The sequence below is a fragment of the Telmatherina bonti genome (genome assembly GCF_933228915.1).
Source record: "Telmatherina bonti genome assembly, chromosome: 20".
Lineage (NCBI taxonomy): Eukaryota > Metazoa > Chordata > Actinopteri > Atheriniformes > Telmatherinidae > Telmatherina > Telmatherina bonti.
The window spans coordinates 27,630,864-27,649,746 of NC_136618.1; the positions used below are offsets into that span (position 1 = coordinate 27,630,864).

General features: G+C 41.7%; 1 protein-coding gene across 5 annotated transcripts in view; it reads right to left on the minus strand.

Annotated features, from left to right (window-relative positions):
- Positions 1-18,883, minus strand: part of abi1a (abl-interactor 1a) — a 63,437-nt gene that overhangs the window by 3,703 nt on the left and 40,851 nt on the right. For 2 of the 5 annotated variants that reach the window (XM_079260083.1, XM_079260081.1), the window contains exons 4-8: positions 15,189-15,203; positions 14,415-14,518; positions 13,545-13,685; positions 5,032-5,132; positions 17-283 (exon numbers count right to left, since the gene is read on the minus strand). In XM_079260083.1, the coding sequence (XP_079116209.1) occupies positions 17-283; positions 5,032-5,132; positions 13,545-13,685; positions 14,415-14,518; positions 15,189-15,203 (628 nt within the window). Of the gene's footprint in view, positions 1-16; positions 284-3,864; positions 3,991-5,031; positions 5,133-13,544; positions 13,686-14,414; positions 14,519-15,188; positions 15,204-18,883 lie in introns of all 5 variants that reach the window. The other 3 variants (XM_079260084.1, XM_079260085.1, XM_079260082.1) reach the window with 3 other exon arrangements.

Below are 18,883 nucleotides of genomic sequence, written 5' to 3' on the forward strand. Positions count from 1 at the left end.
GACAGAGAGGCCTTACTTGAGTTCTGGCCGTAGCCGGGGGTGCCTCCATTAATATGAGGCTGCTGTTGTTGCTGTTGTTGTTGCTGTTGTTGTTGCTGCTGCTGCTGCTGATGCTGCTGCTGCAAGGAGAACTGCGAAGTGACCGACGGTGCCCGGCGGTAGGTGCCCGTGGCCGAAACCATAGAAACAGAGGAGTTGGAGGGGTTGTGCCGCGAAATCTGGCGCGAGATGGTTCCAAACTGGGACATTGGAGCAGGGCCCAGACCAGGCCCGGGGGCCACCGCTAGAAGCACCCAAAGACAGGAAGGAGAGGGAGAAAGGACGAGCAGGACCAAAGACACAGGAGATGGAAAAAAGGAAGTCAGAACATGAATCATTAACACATTTAAACACTGATTGAGCCCCACACCTTTTGAAAAGGACAAAAAAAAGGAAGAGGCAAGCTAGAGGAAGCAACCCTGATTGGTTATGTTGTTATAAAGGCACTTTTCATCAGTCCCAACAAGGCATTGCTTTAAATCTTGCACAGATGGGAGAAAAGATGGAGTGAGGAATAAGCAGAGCAGCGACACAGCAGACCGTTCTCTAAGGTTTCAGCAGCACAGCCTGTAAAAATAACTTTCAAATATCACAGAGTTCACAATATTTCAAGCATTAAATACAAACCGTTATCTGAGACTGACTGCAAGAAAAAAAAACACAGAACTAAAAGAGGTGAAGATGTTTGTTTTTGTCTGTTGTTCCACTAAAGCATTTCCTCTTTACATTTGGAGATAATACGCAACCTCTCCAGGGACCGCCACCTCAAATAGAAACGGGTGGAACCAGAGGAAGGAAAAATTCAGAGGAACACAAACTTCTCCATACGGTCACCAAAAGGAGTCGTTCTGCCTGGAAGAGTGGGATCTTGCTGGAGATTTCAGAGGTCATGGGGGTCAGAAGAGCGCGCGCACACACACACACACACACACACACACACACACACACACACACACACACACACACACACACACACACACACAGAGAGAAAAGCTGATGCTTTTCAGCCTTGCAGAGTTCAGCAAATCAAACCCAAAAACACTCCTTTATTTGCAAGGCTGGATTATCCAACAGGCATTAAAGGCCCAGGGGTCCACGCCCACATGGGACCCATGAAGGGCAAACACCAGCAGTTTGGACATGAAATAAAATGTACATAAAAGCCAGATAGTTCCACCACTGTGTCTAGTGTATTGCTTTTGGTACCACTGGCTGAGAGATGTTAGAAATGTTGTTTCAGTGTATCATTCACAATTTTCACAATGTTGCGGTGGGGAAGGGGGGGCCCTGGAATACTCTGAGCCCTGGGGCCTGTGCACTTCTAATACGGTCCTGTTGATTTGGAATCAACAATCCATGAAGATTAAAGCTGCATGAGGCGGTCTTGGATATTTGCACCAAAGTGGCTCTTTGATAGTTTTGGGACGCCAGTGAGCTGAAATCAGACGTGGCATACGTTGTGTGTCTTCACATGGTTTTACACCTACAGGTAAATCTAACTGGTGCTGATTACTTCCACTACAGCTACTTTAAGGCCAGTCTTTCTAAGGTTGCACAATATGTCTGCTGAATACTGTAATATACAATACAAACGCCTCAATAAATGATACAAATCTCTGGTGTATTAACAAGGGCCGCATTCCATATCTGCACCGCTGTGTGTTGTTTAGACACAGCAGCACTTCAGCTGATCTCAGATCAGATCAGAGCTTGCTTTGTACCATTTCCACCAAACTGCTAAATCATAAAATCTTCTGTATCCTGATCAGCTCTGAGTCTGCACAACATGTTGAAATGTTTAGTCACTATCTGGACAAATGTCTGGAGCAGAATATGCCGGCCAGAACAGAGAAATGACACAAAACACGACTCAGAATTGGCTTAAAATGCAAAGACTGGCTGCGTAAACGTTCCATGATTGAGGTTTCTTCCTGTTGTGAAGATCAGAGATAAAGCAGCTGAATTTGGTTGTGCAGTTCGAAGTCATTAAAAGTAAAGATGGACACTTTATGTGCTGAATTATCCCAAAGTGCACCAGTTAAGCTGGTGTAAGAAACGTCAGAAAGAAGACTTTCTAGAGTCATGTGATCCAAGCACAAAGCTTTTTAAGAGCTGTTGTGAATTTAACTTGTTCATTTTTAATATATACATATATATATATATATATATATATATATTTTTTTTTTTTTTTTTTTTTTTTTTAAATTTTATTTTATTTATTTTTTTTTTTTTATTATTGAAAAATTAGTTAGACATAATATTGAAAATACAATACAGTCATATATTTTTTTTTTTTTATATATACAACCCTCGGAAAAAACCCACCCTGTTGCACCACAAAATTTTTTTTTTAAAAATTAAAAAAAAAGATGACAGAAATCATAATAATTTAAAGATTAAGTTACTCATGTAAGATAAGTGAGGGATCCACCTTTTAAATCTGATCCAAAATAGGTTGCCAGATATTGTAGAGCTTATTAACGCAGCCTCTTAGAGAGCACCTCATTTTCTCCGGTGTTAAATTATGGAAAAGATCAACAAACCATCATTTAAAAGATGGAGGATGTTTTTCCTTCCACATAAGCAGTACAAGCGTGCGAGTAATAAGTGTATTTTATTTATTTAAAAGGCTTTTTTTAGGCTTGTGACACATATGGCAGCTATATGTCCGGACCTTAAACGCTACAACAGGCCATAAAGTTGTTGCGCAATAGGTCAGCTTTGCTCCATTGACGAAGGAACAAAGTAAGCAGTTGGGTCACAGATGTACGAACTACACTAAAGTCTATCTCTACATGCATGTGGGGGAACTTTTGCCCAAAACCAAAAGAAATTGGGACACTGTGCAAAATAACCAACATCCTCTGTCCTTCCAATCACTTCCAATTGGGGTTCAATTTCTTCATAGAAGTTTTTTTATCACAACTTTTTTTTTTTTTTTTTTAAATTCTCCTTCATGAGATGCTGTAACGCTCACAAAGTTACAAAGCTTTCTGTTCCCAAACTCCCCAACGAGGTGATGTGAAGTTTTGAAAGATTCAAAAACAAGTTTTTACTAGATTTCTCTGCTTTTTTTTTTTTTTTTATCCACAGAATCCTGTAAAACACATGAGCGCCATCAACAAGCACGTAGACAATGAGGCTTTATTTGCAGCGGATCCTGGTTTTGTTACTGTGTAAAACATGAAATATGTTGTTAGACTGGCCTACATGTTACCGGATGCAGTTTTACACAGAATCACATTTTCATCAAGAACAGCAGATGAAACAGATATACTGTACCTGAGCAGGAGAAGTCTCTGTCACACATTTTCCAACTAAATTACTGCCGTTAGGTGCCTCCATTGTGATGCTACGATATCCAGGGTGTTAGACTTAGATATTTCTAAGAGGTTTTGGGTTTACGTGAAATAATTTAGGTGGATCCTTGGTGACATGAGACTCATCCAGTAAGAGACTGGTGAAGAAATAAGGAGCAGAGTACCATCACCACCATTACCACCGAGGATTAAGATGAATGTTACACACTGCAAGCAACCAGAGAAACAAAGAACTACAAACCTGTGTCAGATCTACCGTCTGATATTTACAGGCAGTAGATCTGTCGGCAGATTTTTTTATAGTATTGTTTTTTTTTTTGTTTGTTGTTGTTTTGGTTTTAATTCCACCGCTGGTTTACCCATAATTCAAAATGAGAGATAAAAACTTGCAGTGTGAACAGACAGACCCCCCCACAGCACCCTTCATCTGCGAGTCTCCTCCACCAGGAAACTCCAGCAGCAGCGCCACGATCCAGCCGGCTCAGCGGAGTTCGAAGGATCTCACCTATAGGAGGAGGAGGAGGTGGTGGTGGTGGTGCTGGAGGGGCAGGCCCGGCCCCGGGAGGTGGCGGTGGTGGAGGAGGGGGTGGGGGAGGCGGAGGGGCTCCCGGAGGAGCAGACATGGGTGGGACTGAAAGGAGCGTTAACGTTAGTTGAAGCGAGTAACCTCGCTCGCCTCCTGCTTCTTACATAACACCATCACAATTACAAACTCAAGAGGAGCACTCCTTTTCTTTTTCTTTTTTTTTTCTCTTCCTCTTCCAAAACAGCGCTCACTTCTACACACTCTTAGCGTTTCCATGGCAACGAGCTCGCAGCGAGAGCTGCTGTTAGCCGCCGTGCTTCTTCGGCCTGATCCTGATGCTGTGGCAAGAATAAAAAGCTGCTGCAGGAACCGTCGACATTTCTTTCCCAGCTGCGTTCAGGCTCGGCGGAAGTCGCCGTGTCGTGCAACGCTATGTGCGGCTTGTGTCGAGTGTTATGTGAGCTTTAGTGTTCAAATGTAAAGCAGTGGGCCTCACGCAGGTTGGCCTATTTACACAGTAGGATAGAGAATCAGCTGTGCTTAGAACACAATGGGCCTCAATAATCCCTGTCTGGTAAACATAGGCTTTGTGTGGTGCAGTCCCACTACGTGCAAACTGCATGGTATATTTAAACATGCCTTTTAGAGGCTTAAATATTATAGGAATGTTTAAACATAAACTTATTTCTTGATTTTGCAGGTAAAATGTTGTGATGAGGCGAATGCAGCTTTCAAACGGATGTTTTACTTCGAATTAGATGCAGAAAAATGCTCTTAAAAGTGAAGTGAGAGCAGTATACAGTAGTGGTGATTCTGTCGTGTAATTTATGTGCAAGGTTAAGCTGGCTGAGGCGCACGCAGCTGTGCACGCTGCAGACAGCACAGCCCCGGATCTCATTTTCTCTGCCAGTGTTTAAAGAGCGCCATCTCAGGCTTTAGTGGAAAGTAAAAAAAAAAAGATTTTCTGCCATCTAAATGCCACATTTTTCACATCTTCTTCTAAGGGCAAAGAAATTCCCCTGAGAACGCATTCAGAATATGACAAGCCAAACTGAACGCCAGTAAATCTTGGCGGGGTTTTCTTATGAGTGCCTGGGTCACAGAGAGAGAGACTGTGGTCTGCGTTGCTGCCACTGTGAAGCTCACCTGGTCCAGAGTTGGGGATGGAGGGCGTAGGCACGGCGATGGGAATGCCGATTCCGCTGCTGCCGCTGTTCTCCCTGCTGCCGCTGCCCCCGCTGCTTCCACTGAGAACACAGAAAGAGAACGACCCTCATTCAGGGTGACCTCCTCAGCAAGCAAGGTCACTTTCACTGCTGATGTCCCATTTGCTGTTACAACGCTGCAAGGCTCAAAAACGGTAATTTTCCTGTAATACTGCATTCACTTCATTTTGGTCAGTGTGTTATGACCGAGCTGCAGGGTGACACACCCAGCTTGGAAAAAAAAAAAAAAAAGCACGAGTCACTCTGCTAAATAGAATCATATTTAATATTCCAGGATTTAAGTGGATTAAGCTATGGACCAAAATATCCTCAAATGTTTCGCAGGGATGATCATCAACATATAGCGTCAAGCTTTGCTTTGATCCGAGTCATCGCGGCTCGGCATGACGCAGGTTTACTCTGCAATATTTATTCTTTTGCAAGCAGAAATAACCTAAACGCTAAGATACAAGCTAAACTTAAAGCTAAGCTAAAAATAGCAACAAAGGGTTGAAGACACAGCTGAAGTTAATGTTGCAAAACATAATTTATCAAGTTTACATCATGTTGCATTTGTTCATTTAGCAGATGCTTTGATCCGACCATAGACTGTATATAGAAAGATGGACGTAGCCTCCGTGACGTCACCCGTAGGTTTCTGAAGAGCTGAACTGAAGCTCAGTGGGCGGTTCCTACTATCGCCATCTTGGCAGCGTTATGCGCGTCATCTAACCCGGAAAATACAAATATGGGTAAAGAGGTGGAGCTGAGAGGGGGGCTGTGAGGGTCATGGTGAATGATTGACATTGAGCAAACTCCGAGCTTTCTGTAGCTAAGAGCTCACCGAGCTAACCCGAGATAACAGGAGCTAACCAGCTAACGGAGGTAAGCAGGCTAAAGCTAAGTCACGTTGTTAACCGGCTAAAAACTGCGGTTGTTCTTTGTTCTTCTGACTTGAAGCGGGAGATAGGGTACCTGTCAATCAAAAGGACACGCCCCTAAATATGCCGAACTTCGAGATTAAATTACTTTTAAACGGGCGAGTTAGAAAAATATTCACTCCCCCCACAGTTATCATGAAGGTAAACCTGACCTATTAAACCTAAAATGGATTTTCTAACCAGGCTGTAAACATGTTTATTTCTGCTGTGAAGTTGGTCTTTTTAACATGGGAGTCTTTGGGGATTTGCTCTGTTTTGGAGCACCTAGTGGATGAAGGAGGAACTACAGTTTTATGCACTTCCGCATTGGCTTAATTTTTAACCGCCGGAGGTTGTTGCTTGGATCTGACGCTGTTCAGTTTGTTTCCTTGACAACAACGGTCCAGTCAGAATGACTCCAGCTTTGCAAGTACAGACATGAAGGTTTTCATGTGTTTGTTGCAGATCAGTTTGATTAACGGCCATTTTTAATGTGTCTGCTGAAATACTTCTCAGTTTCATTTGTGTTTCTTCTGGTTTTCTGGTTGGAAGAGAAACTTCTGGATCCGACTGAGGTTCTGACTCGGCAGGTTTTCAGACAGATACATTGTTGTACATTATGTTTAGTCAACCAGACGGATGTTGCTGAAAGCCATCCATCCCCTCAGCATGATTCTGCCATCACCATGGAAACAACTGGACAGTCTCTGTCCTGGTTTTTCACCAGACCAAGAATAAAAAATCTTGTTTGTCTCAAGTTTTTTTTATTAATCAAACACATTTCTGTGCTGTCCACTGGAGAACAACTTCTGTTAGTCATGAAGTTCTGACGGACGGCGCTCGACATCGCTCTACTTTCAGATTAAATATTTCCAGCAGGAACATCCTTTCAGAGCTGCTGGCGGTATTGGATTTGATAAAAACGGCCTCTGTGCATGATGTAGGTCATGTGAAGGCAGTATGTGTGTCACCTCTGCAGTAAAAGCTCAGCTTCACCCTGGATGTGACCTCGGGGCTTGCAGAGCGACGGCCAGGCCAACTAAATCCCCTTTCGGCTGTCTCACTTTTCCACGCTGCTTTTAATCTCACGTTTGCTCCCATCTCTTTTTCCCAACGCTTTAATCTGCATTTTAACCCGACTTCCCCGCCTCTCACCCCTCACCGTTCCTTGACCTCTTTCTCCCATGACTTCATCGCCTGTCTTCTCTTAAACCCCTCTCAGCTAGGCCCCTGCTCGCTCTCACCTCCCCCACATTTCTATAGCCCTTTTCCCCCCCATCAACCCTTCTCGCCTCTGATCCATGTCAGTCAGGCCCTCAGGCTGTCTAGGCCTCAGCAACAGAGGTTACCCCCCCTGAAGGCTGATGGTGGCACTGGGACCAAAATGTCTGTGGGGGATAAAAGCCAAACAATATCATGTCATCCCCTTTTTGAAGTGCACGCTGCACTTCAGCCCCCCCACCAGCGTGTTTTGGATAAATCCATCCTAATCCCACTAAAACTTACCCTTTCAGTTGCTAACCCATTTATCTCTCTCCCAGCTTTTGATTCCTCCTCCTTTGTTTCAAAACGCTCTGAAGTTAGAGCACTCTCCTCTGTCTGATGCTCCTCCTCCGCTTACTCCTAACCTGCCTTTCTCAGTCAGTATCTACACTATATACAGAGTTTATAAATCATCCATTGATGCCACACAGCTAGGTTTACAGGAACATACAAATGCTGACAGCTGACAAAACGTCTCCATATCTGATTGAGAAAAACACAGTACAATGACATGTTGTTTGCAAAAACATGAACAAGTTAGAGGAAGAAGAGTTCCTGCAGTCTTGCACAGCTCACAGTGCTTCATCAATAAGCACAAAGAGTCAAAGTTCTGCATGAACAAAGGTTATTTTACACATACTTCATCTCTGCCATTACTTGTGACTCATCGCTTGTTTCAGGAGGGAGGGGGACCTGTGCTTGACAGGTCCCTGAAACCTCTTAATTAGCTGCCCGATGCCAACGCTTTAAATGTCATTATATTCTGTTTATCCATGCAAACGGGTGATATGTGTTAATATAGATTTAAGCATCTGATAAGACTTTTATAATAGTCATGTTCATTATTACAATGATTATAAAGCATTGTTATTGCGCAATAACAATGAAGTTTATTCTATTCTAACTTGTGTCTGCACTTGTGTGTTCTTATTGCCATTACTGAATAAAATGAATGTAGTTTTACAAAAGTTTAATGATCTATTAGTCGAACCACTTTTTTTTTTTTTTTTTTGCACATTTCAGTTGTGATCATCCTCTGTAGATTATGTAACCCCCCCCATTATTATCTGTAAATAATACTAACTTTCATCTTTCAGAAACTCTGCACATATAGTTTAAATAAAGCTGAAACTGTTTCGGGCCTAAGACGGACACCTGGGGGGGCGCCAAAAGCAATACTGAAGAAAATTTCCCCAATTTCCCAAACTGTTTTCTGTTACTTCAATAGTTTTTCCCCAGTGCAATACTACCCCTCTGATCCCGTAACGTTCTAGTTTATTGATTATTGTTATAAAATAATTGTATTTTTAGGATCAGCAATCAGACCTGTTGCCATACTAAGTCGTAGACCAAATTAAATAAGGAAAAACAAAAACTGTGAATGTTTCCAGTTGGTTTCTGAAAGCGGCTCTGTGTGTAAACTGTGTTTACATATGTGTATACATGTTTATGTACTTATTTATATATTGTAAACCATATACTGAACATACTGTACATATTTATTATTTATTATGTGTATTCTTTTTTTATATCACCTGTGTGATTCTGCTTACTGCAGCTTTACTATTGCAACCATAGACTGTATATAAAAAGATGGACGTAGCCTCCATGACATCACCCATAGGTTTCTGAAGAGCTGAATTGAAGCTCAGTGGGCGTTTCCTACCATCACCATCTTGGCAGAGGCATGCGCGTCGTCTCACCCGGAAAATACAAATATGGGCAAAGAGGTGGAGCTGAGAGGGGGGCTGTGAGGGTCATGGTGGATGATTGACATTGAGCAAACTCCGAGCTTTCTGTAGCTAAGAGCTCACCGAGCTAACCCCGAGATAACGGGAGCTAACCAGCTAACGGAGGTAAGCGGCTAAAGCTAAGTCATGTTGTTAACCGGCTAAAAACTGCGGTTGTTCTACATTCTTCTTACTTGTAGCGGGAGATTGGGTACCTCTTAATCAGAAGGACACGCCCCTTAATATGCCGAACTTCGAGATGAAATTACTTTTAAACAGGCGAGTTGGAAAAAAATTCACTCCCCCTACAGTTGTCATGAAGGTAAACCTGACCTATTAAACCTAAAATGGATTTTCTAACCAGGCTGTAAACATATTTATTTCTGCTGTGAAGTTGGTCTTTTTAACATGGGAGTCTATGGGGATTTGCTCTGTTTTGCAACCCCTAGTGGATGAAGGGTGGAACTACAGTTTTATGCACTTCCTCAAAGGCTTCACTTTTAACCGCCGGAGGCTCCGTCCATCTTTCATATACGGTCTATGGTTGCAACAAATGAGGACTAATAAAAGGTTTTCTTCTTATGTACTCAACAAAAATCTTCACCCTTTTTTCACCCTCTCTGATAATTTCCTGCTACACTTGTATTATTTCTTGTATTTCTTGTATATCTGTTGGCTGGCTTGGAAACACCTTGGGATCCCCCCCCCCGCAGGGTTGGCAAATGTGGCTGAGAAGAGGGAAGTCATCGTTTCTGAATTTCACTGGCTATTTTGATGCTTCAGGCCTCACAGCTGATCCAAGTGTGCACAGAGGAATAGGACTTGCGTTGTCTTGCAACCTCGACTATTGCGGTCTGTTGTGGCTTGTGGAAACAGCATAAAAGCTCCTGCAATCTTAAATTAGGTGTTGATGACAAGCTGAAGACAGCTGGCTATATATTTTTATAATTCTATATAATTCTTCATACTTTACATCAGTGGATACAGTGATTTACATGCAAACTGGAATATGTGAAAGCTGCAGTACAGCTGTCTGCTCACTGGAAATGATGCAACATCAGTCGGTGGTGAGCATGACATAGAAACTATTTTTAGGGGCTGAAGCTGCAACTTAACTATAAGATTGGAGTAAATATTGATTACTGGATGAGTCCTTACACACAAAGTGCTGCAAAGATGTCATTTTGTTGTTGATTGCTGCAGCTGATCACATCTACTGTGCTCCTCATAGAGCAATGATGATGTACTGATTGAATTGCAAGACAGCTTTCCATGTCTGGCATGTTTAACTGGTCACATGCAGCCCTTTATGCAGAATTTAGGGATGTAGGAGTAAATGCTGAGGGAAGCTTAAGCAGAAGAATTCATTTATGCCTCGTGGTTTAAGGTGCAAAAACAAAACGTTACATTATCTTACTCACACATCCTGTTGTTTTAGTCCGAGCTGATGCAAAAATCAAAACTAATCCTGTCGGAAGTGAAATGAAAGTAATTAGCAGGATTCTGCAGCATCTGCAATAAGCATGTTCTTTTAAAACAATGCCACCGATGTGTGTGAGAGTGTAATCTCCCCTATAATCACAGGGAACATACAGTAGGAGCTTTTATTGAATTCAGACCTCAGCTGAGGATGACAACGACTGATGAGCTGAATAAGCTGAGTCGACTTTGAGCCAGTATAATCAAATAGTGATGCTGCAGCAGTATTAGCTGAAGTGGGGAGGGCTGGACTCTGTTAAACGGACGGTTTCTGTCTTCTTCGGTTCGGTGCTGAAGAGCCAAAACGTCCCAACATTTGTTTTGCTCTCCGAACAAATTAAACCAGAAGTAAGAGGAGAAGTTGAACAAGAGGAGGAGGGGAAAAAAATCCAGTTATGTTATATTTATGAGCATCACAGTCAGCATAACGGGCTTTTTAGCTAATGGGACGACTTCACTCACATCATAACTCAAATTTGATGAAGGCGCCTCCTGCTTTCCGCAGCTAAATTTCTGGGGAAACAATCTATGAGTGGAGTGTTTGAGGGTTTCCACGCTGCAGCTGACTTTTTTTTTTTTTTTTTTTTTGGAGCTGTACTTTATATCAGAGGCTTTTACAGATATTAATATCAGAGTGGTTCAGGCTGTGGTAAGAGCCCCTCCAAGCCTTGTCAGACAAATGCAGGATTTAGTGCAGCAGAGTGGAGGAAGAGGTGTGAAAGTGTTATAAGCTGCTGAACTAAAGGAAGAGATTAGAAGCGCTGTTTTTGGAGAGATGCTGTTCACACACTATTAAAACTTTCACATTGGCTACAGTTACATGATGTTTTTTTTTTTTTTTTGTTTTGTTTTTTATTCAGAATTAAATAATCAGATAATTCAGAATGAACGTTTACATGAAACACGTCCTCCTTAATTTGTTCAGTGAGAGGCTTCTTCAGGTCCGATGTAAGACTGAAAGATACAGAAGATCATTCCTGCCAGCAGCCATCAGCCTCTGGAACAAGACCTCCTATAATTAATTATTATTATATACTACAATATTGAATTTCCCTTTGGGGATTATTAAAGTATTTTTCAGTTCATTCATTTCATTAATTCCTCTTTAGAGCGGCGGGTTGAGAAGGGTTCTGATTGGACAGAGGGTGCACGTGACGTATGACGTATACTGGAAATAAACAAAGTCTGCTCCCTGCTTCTCGTCTTTTTAGTCGTAACTTGTAAAAACTACATAATAAGTACCAGTTTCACCGCTTTATATTACAAATATAAAGTAGCAGCTCAACACGAGCATACTACTTCACTTTTTGAAGCAACTGAGAAGGAGAAGAAAGATAGAGCACCGAACACGGGAGGCAAATCAACGCGCGTCATCGGGACAGGACAAGGTAACGAGCATGCTCAGAACGACCGGAATTAACTTTTAAGTGGAATTAAGGTTTACATGACAGAGGAATTAAATAGATCTGAATTAAAAATGCGAATAAACCAGCCACTTACGGCTGAATTTTAAGTTTAATTCCCCGAATAGAAATTAACATTAAGAATTAAATCTTTACATGGTCGTTTTTCATCAGTTTAAAGCAGAATTAACTTTTATTCTAAATTAAATAGGAATTAAAACTTCTATGTAAACGTAGCTAATCCGTGCGTTTACATGGTAGTTTTAATTCCTGTTTAATTTTATTTGCATTTTAATTCTGAACTATTAAATTCCTCTGTCATGTAAACCTAAGTTCATTCTGGTCGTTCTGAGCATGCTCGTTACCTTGTCCTGTCCCGATGACGCGCGTTGTTTTACCTCCCGTGTCGGTGGTCTATCTTTCTTCTTCTTCTCAGTTGCTTCAAAAAGTGAAGTAGTATGCTCGTGTTGAGCTGCTACTTTATATTTGTAATAAAATTAGCGGTGAAACTGGTTCTTATTATGTAGTTATTTCCGGTATACGTCATACGTCACGTCACCCTCTGTCCAATCAGAACCCTTCCCAACCCGCCGCTCTAAAGAGGAATTAAGTGAAGACGTGTTTCATGTAAACGTTCATTCTGAATTATTATTTTCATGTAAACTCGTAGGAGAATACGTTAATTCCTAATGATTTAATTCCGAACTAAAAATGTAACCATAGCCATTGTAGTTAGTGCCCAGTTTAGAGGTGGAGCTGGAACACTTATTCCACTTCTATCTATCAGAAAGCATCAACACTTCCTCTGGGTTCCTGTTAAAAGTTGAGGCTTATGAAACAAACATTTCCCAGCTGGGGCCTGTAGAGCCTGGCATGCTGGGAAGTTTCAGAATTATTGCATTTTTCCTACACAGTTATGTTTTGTGCATATTTATTTCACATCGTGGAGTTTAACCTCGTAGTTCCATAGCAGCTTATTTGGCTTAACTTTGATTCTAGACTATTATTTACTTCTTTCTCTGAGGCCAGAGTGCTTTTGTGTTCTTGTTTGACATCACCTGTGTGCTCCTGCTTACTGGACATACGCCGTCGCAACAATGAAATCTCGTCACTGAAGTAGAAGTAAAAGTTTTCTTATTCGAAAAAAATAAGCAGAATTGCCGTGTTTACTCTGAAGCAGATACACACACACACACACACACACACACACACACACACACACACACACACACACACACACACACGGACACACACACACAAGACAATCTGAGGTCTTCTTTGCAAATTACTGCCTCTGTCTTCATGTTAATCAGACGTTTTATTGTGTTGAAAACAAGGTGATCAAACAAAACGCGCTCATGTTGCATCAGATATGTAACGTCACAGCTGTGTGTGTATGCATGTGCTGCATTAACGCAGCGAAGGGGTGTGTCAGTGTTTACATTGATATGAATGTAATGAACCAAGGAGAAGTGTGTAACACACCCCGGTGATGTGAGGAAATCTGTTAAAGTCTGTATGAACATTTAAATAAGTTGTGTTACTTGTTTATGTTTGTTTGTTATTATAAGTCAAACAGTTCCAGTTTAGCTTAACTTGTTTTAAACTAGAAGATAATATGTAAGTTGTTTTTTTTTTCTCTCTTTCCTGTGTGTGTACCTGTGTGTGCGTTGCCTCTGGTTGAGCGACGCCGTGCGTCCGGGGCTGTGCTGGCTGCCCAGTCGGGCGGGGCTGGTCATGTAGTCGTTGGGCACCGTGGGCGGCTTCACCGGCTCCAGGGTCTTATAGGGCGTGTTGCGTCTGCAGCGGCCAGAAAATAACATTAGAAATAAAAACCAAATGATGACGAATGAAAACAGAGGATGATCCGACTTCGGTGCAAATCCTGAGCTGTGGGGGAGCGTTGTAAATCCCATCAGTTCACCCAGATGGAAGCTGCCTGCATCACTTCACATCAGATTAGAGTTGGAGAACGATGCAGTGCATCCAACGGTGACTGTGTCAAACCAGCAGATGAAAGTTCACAGATTACTCCTTCCATCATCCTGTCACATGCGTCACTTTTATTGCTTTTCACACTGCAAAAACTGAAACCTAAATAAGATTAAAAATCTTAAATTGAGTACGCACATGCTTTTTTTTTTTTTTTTTTTTTTTTAAGGTAAGATAATTCTTAGTTTTTATGCCAGAGAATTCCTCTTGTTTTAAGAGTATTTTTACTTGTTTTAGGAAGTCTTGACAAACCAAATTTTCTTCTTCTGTTGGCAGATAATTTCTTATTTTAAGCAACATTTACCTAATTTTTGTATTTTTTTTTCTTGTTTTTTAAGTCTGATTTTTTGCAGTGTAAATATATATATATATAAAAAAAAAATAAAAAAAGACCCAAAAAAGACATATGCGGTTATATCCAGAGGATTTTAAAGCTTTTTTGTAAATTCATTAAATTAAAAAAGAAATAAATAAATAAATAAACATGCATGTCATGAGTTCACACCATATGCTGTGGAAGAAAAATGAAGATCCTACCCAAGTGTGCCTCGCCCCGACATCGGAGGGCTGGGCGGCTTCTGTGTTGGCGGAGTGGTCCTCGATAGTGTTCCTGCTCTGATGGACTGGTTGTTCCCATGTTGCTGAGGTTAGGAGGAAAAAAAAAATCATTTTATAAACAAGTTCCTTCATCCGCAGTGGCTGATGAGGACTAATGTGACTAAAATAAGACGTTACAGGCTTCCCAAATGACAACTCAGATGCATCATAGGAGGATAACCTAATTCCATCAAATTAGTGTTTCTCTCAAACATTTCATTCAACAGTCTTGAATAATCTCCAATTTCTTTCTTTGCATGAAATATGTGCAGCAATTTGCTGAAACATGCTGAAAGCGCTTTGGGAATCACATTATTGGTGGAAAAAAATACTATTTCAGGTCACTTTTGGCTTCTGTTACCATCAGGAAAATCTGTGTTTGTGTTGAAAAATCAGAATATTTGTACAATGCTGACACTGTTTGTGGAGATGCGAGTTGTCTGGGAAGTCTGGAAGGTTTAACTGTGTTACAAAACATTTAGGGGGGAATTACACAACATGAGGAGTACATGACAACATACACAGAGCTGCTAAACAGATAGAGAGGGAGCTAGAAAGCTTCAGGGTTCTTCTCTACATGGAGGACTACAGGTCAGTTAACACGGGAAACGACAACATTAATCACATGGAGATGGGTTTGATGTGAGAGGGACTTTAACAAGTGTATCAATAATACATTGGAGGAAAACGGGTCATGTGACAAATGAGACTTACCTTGGCTTTGAGCCACTAAGCATGAGCGAAGGAGGGGGAAAAAAAACAAAAAGAGACAGACAGAAAGAGGGCAGGTCAAAATTGCCACACTGAAACCGATCAGAAGGAGTCAAAGTACATGCCACACAGAGAAAAATGATCACTTGCTGAGTCTGCACTGAGTAAATATTTAGCAAGACCTGGGAGGGTCGGCAGTCAGAGGAAAAGGCTGTGGCTTCTGACTGTTGATCCCTTTTGCTCAGAGCCACACCCAGACACGAGTCAGACTGCAGAGGAACCTCTCAAACCAAACAGGTTGAGTCTGATCGACTGCTCAGAAATGCAGAAATGTGCCGTAGAATGGGAGGAAAATTTCAGTGCGGTGTGTGTGAGAGAGTCCAGATTGGGGGAAGCAGCGCGGTACATCTGCAGTTTGACAGCTACAGAGTCAAGCGGCTCATCTATAATGCAGCTTCCCCATAAAAACTCTGACACCAGAACTAATAACTTAAACAGGGGCATCTTTCCTCATTTGAAAACCTTCAGCTCGGATAAAAACGGTGAATTTCACCTTCAGATTTTGCTCCCGACGAGATCCAATTCACAATCTAGGTCATGCTAGAAATGCCAGAGTCTGCTTTCCTCATCTTTCTCTGTTCTGCTCAACAAAGCAGGCCGTCAGTCTGGAAGTGTTATGGGTGAGGAATTATGGACAAATGAGTTCAGATTAAGGTCATTATCAAGTACAGAAAGGCTTAGCATGTGGAGTTCAGGAAAAAAATACTGATAGTTGGCATGTAGCAGAGCGTTCCAATTATATTATACACTCTGTGGACAGTGGGCCACTAAATGATGCTACGAACTCTTAACTTATCAAATAAATATTAACTTGACATCTAGTAAAGCAGCTGCTCCACGTACAGCGGCAACATTTCCTCTCCCCGTTTTATCCCTGGTGTGGGACGAATGAAAAGAAACAACCTGGTTTTTGTTGCAAATCAGTGACAGAAAACACGTCCTTCAGTCTGGGAACGGATCGGTCAGAGAGCAGAGATTAAAGCTGTGAGGACAGCTGCCAATATTTCTGGGTCTAGAGGATACCCAGATAAGAGATATCTTCTGCTGTTCAAACAAGCACTTCCAAAGCCAGCTCAAGCATCACCGAGTCTCAGCTTTCACCCGTCTAACAACAAGATGTTTTAACTACAGAGGTCTGACTCTTTTAATAAGGCTTGATCTTATTTATCATCAGAAATTAGACTCAGATTTTATAAAGGTGGATAAGTACAGACGATGTAAAGAGACAACAAGCAGAAGAGAAAGGAAGCTGATTAAGAAGGAAAAAGAAAAGCAATAATTATCTCTGCGGGCTTCGTCTGTTCATGGCTCCAATTATTTTTAGACTGTGTCCTTATTAACGGGCTTATTCTGATCATTGAAATTAATTCAATTTGTCCATCTACTGGAGTAAAATCAGAAACTGGAAAAGTTTGGGACAGCATGCAGCTTTTCCTACATTTATTTCAACAATGATCCCAACATATTTCCCTCGTCAGCCTGGTTTCAGTTGTTAAACTTTACCTGCAGCTGTGCTTCAGACCCTCCACACGATCCCTAAAAACCAGGGATGGGGGGGCGTTTCAGAGTTAATGATAACGAAGATATCTGACGCAGTCATTTTAATAAAGTTATATAAAAAGGTGGTTGTAATCAGGATTCAAGAGAAAAATCAGTGAAATGATTGACAGCAGTGTTCATCATGAAAAAAAGTAGAAAAGAGAAGAAATCTGTAGCAATAAAAATGTACAACCAGCAAGAGTGCAAGCCTGAGTGGGACATCAGGGATCTCCAATCTCTTGATTTATCAACAATCACATGGACGACAGGTTACTCAGAAGGATTGCTTTGTAACTCTGTATCATCATGCTGACATCTGCAAGTGTCTCTTAAAGCTGGGGGAGGTAATGTTGCTTAGAGACTTTTATTTTTACTCTGGGTGAACTGGTTCCTCGTCCTGATAGTAGTCTAAACATGTTGTAATCATGAACAATAAGATATATAGTTAGACCCCTCAGTTTACTGTAAATCTGTAAAAACTGACCAATCCAAACGTTCAGGCCGAATTAAAGTTGTTCATGTTTCGTAAGCTTTATTTATCGGCTCCCCTTCTCCCCATCCAGCAGAGCATACCTGATAACCACACCCTGCATATAAACAGCGTGTTAGGATGAAAATACAAAGTAGTGAAGAAGAAACTCGGAACGCAAACATGGCTGAGAAAATGCAGGAAGGATTTCCCGACCAGGCTCGGTTTATTCGCCTCCTCCTGCTAAACAGCAGAGAAAGAGAAAATCGTTGGTGGAAAAAGCTGCAAATAAAATAAAGCCTCTGATCATGCAAGGAGCAAAACCAGAGGGGGAGGAGCCAAGACAGGGGGAGGAGCCAAGACAGGGCGCCACTTTCATATCTTACTAGCTCGCCAACATTACCTACCCCAGCTTTAAAGCTTTACTGTAGAAAAAGTAGTCGTATGTTTACGTTGTTAACATGAGGAATCTAGGATAGACTATCATGCTACAGAGACATGTTGTGTACTTGGACCAGTTCATATTCATGTTGTTTACTTATTTTTAGGGTAGAAATAGACGGTGTGTTCCAGGTCGAAGACGATAGGACCATCCAAACTGATAGCATCACAGCAACAAGCTGTGATGCTATCAGGCGGAATCAGAGCTCTTAAAGCTCATTTACAACCTTTCTGCTGTATGTGTTCATGCAGAAAAGTTCAGAGCAACTCCTTCCACATCCCATCCTCCCCAGCGAAGCTCCGTGCATTTTTCAACAAGCCAATGCAAAAGCACATGCGTTCATCACAGCGGCATGGCTGAGGGAGAAGAGGGGGGAAAAGGACTTACCCCGATAGACTCTACTCAAATGAAAAAGTTGGGCCTTTAATAATAACCATGTAAACTCCAAGCCGAGACAAGGCAGAATATCAAATCTAACTTTAACACCTGACGTCATCATGCCTGGATTCCTAAAAGCCCCTCTGACTAGATTAAACATCATCTGACTGGGAGAATAAATCTCATCTGTATTAATTCTGAAAGGCATCACGTCTCCAACTGGGCGCCTTGAGATGCAGCAGCGTCCTGATCTGTCACGTTTGGGATTGCAGATATGATGCTGCTGTGTACAGATAATAATCCGATTACTTTCTGGATGAATTTCGTCCTCTCTTCATGTGCAGCAACCCCGCCTCCCCTCTTGATTCCCACAAAAGCTCTTTTTCTAAATAATACATGCAGGCACTACATGCCTGGTAGTTTTGTAGGCGTTTAGCAACACAAACTTTGTGTAAAACCAATTCAACATTTAGGCCAACGCAAACCCTCAGGCACCTCCAGGTTCACTGTAAACCGAAGCCAACACACACAATTTAAACTCCCATTACAGTATTGATTTCGTGTCAGTATCTAAACCGGGTCTACAGACTCCATATGAGCCGCAAACCTGACAGCAGCCATCACAGATGCTTTATGAATTAATATGGAGTATTGACATCAAGCATTGATTAGTTCTTTGGGCTGTGACGTGTGGACGAGAATAGGTGAATGACATAGGACCACTGTATGCATTTGTGTGTGTGGGTGTGCGAGTTCCCCACACTCCCTGATGAACATGCAGCATTCATAATGACATTTAAATGAGGAAAT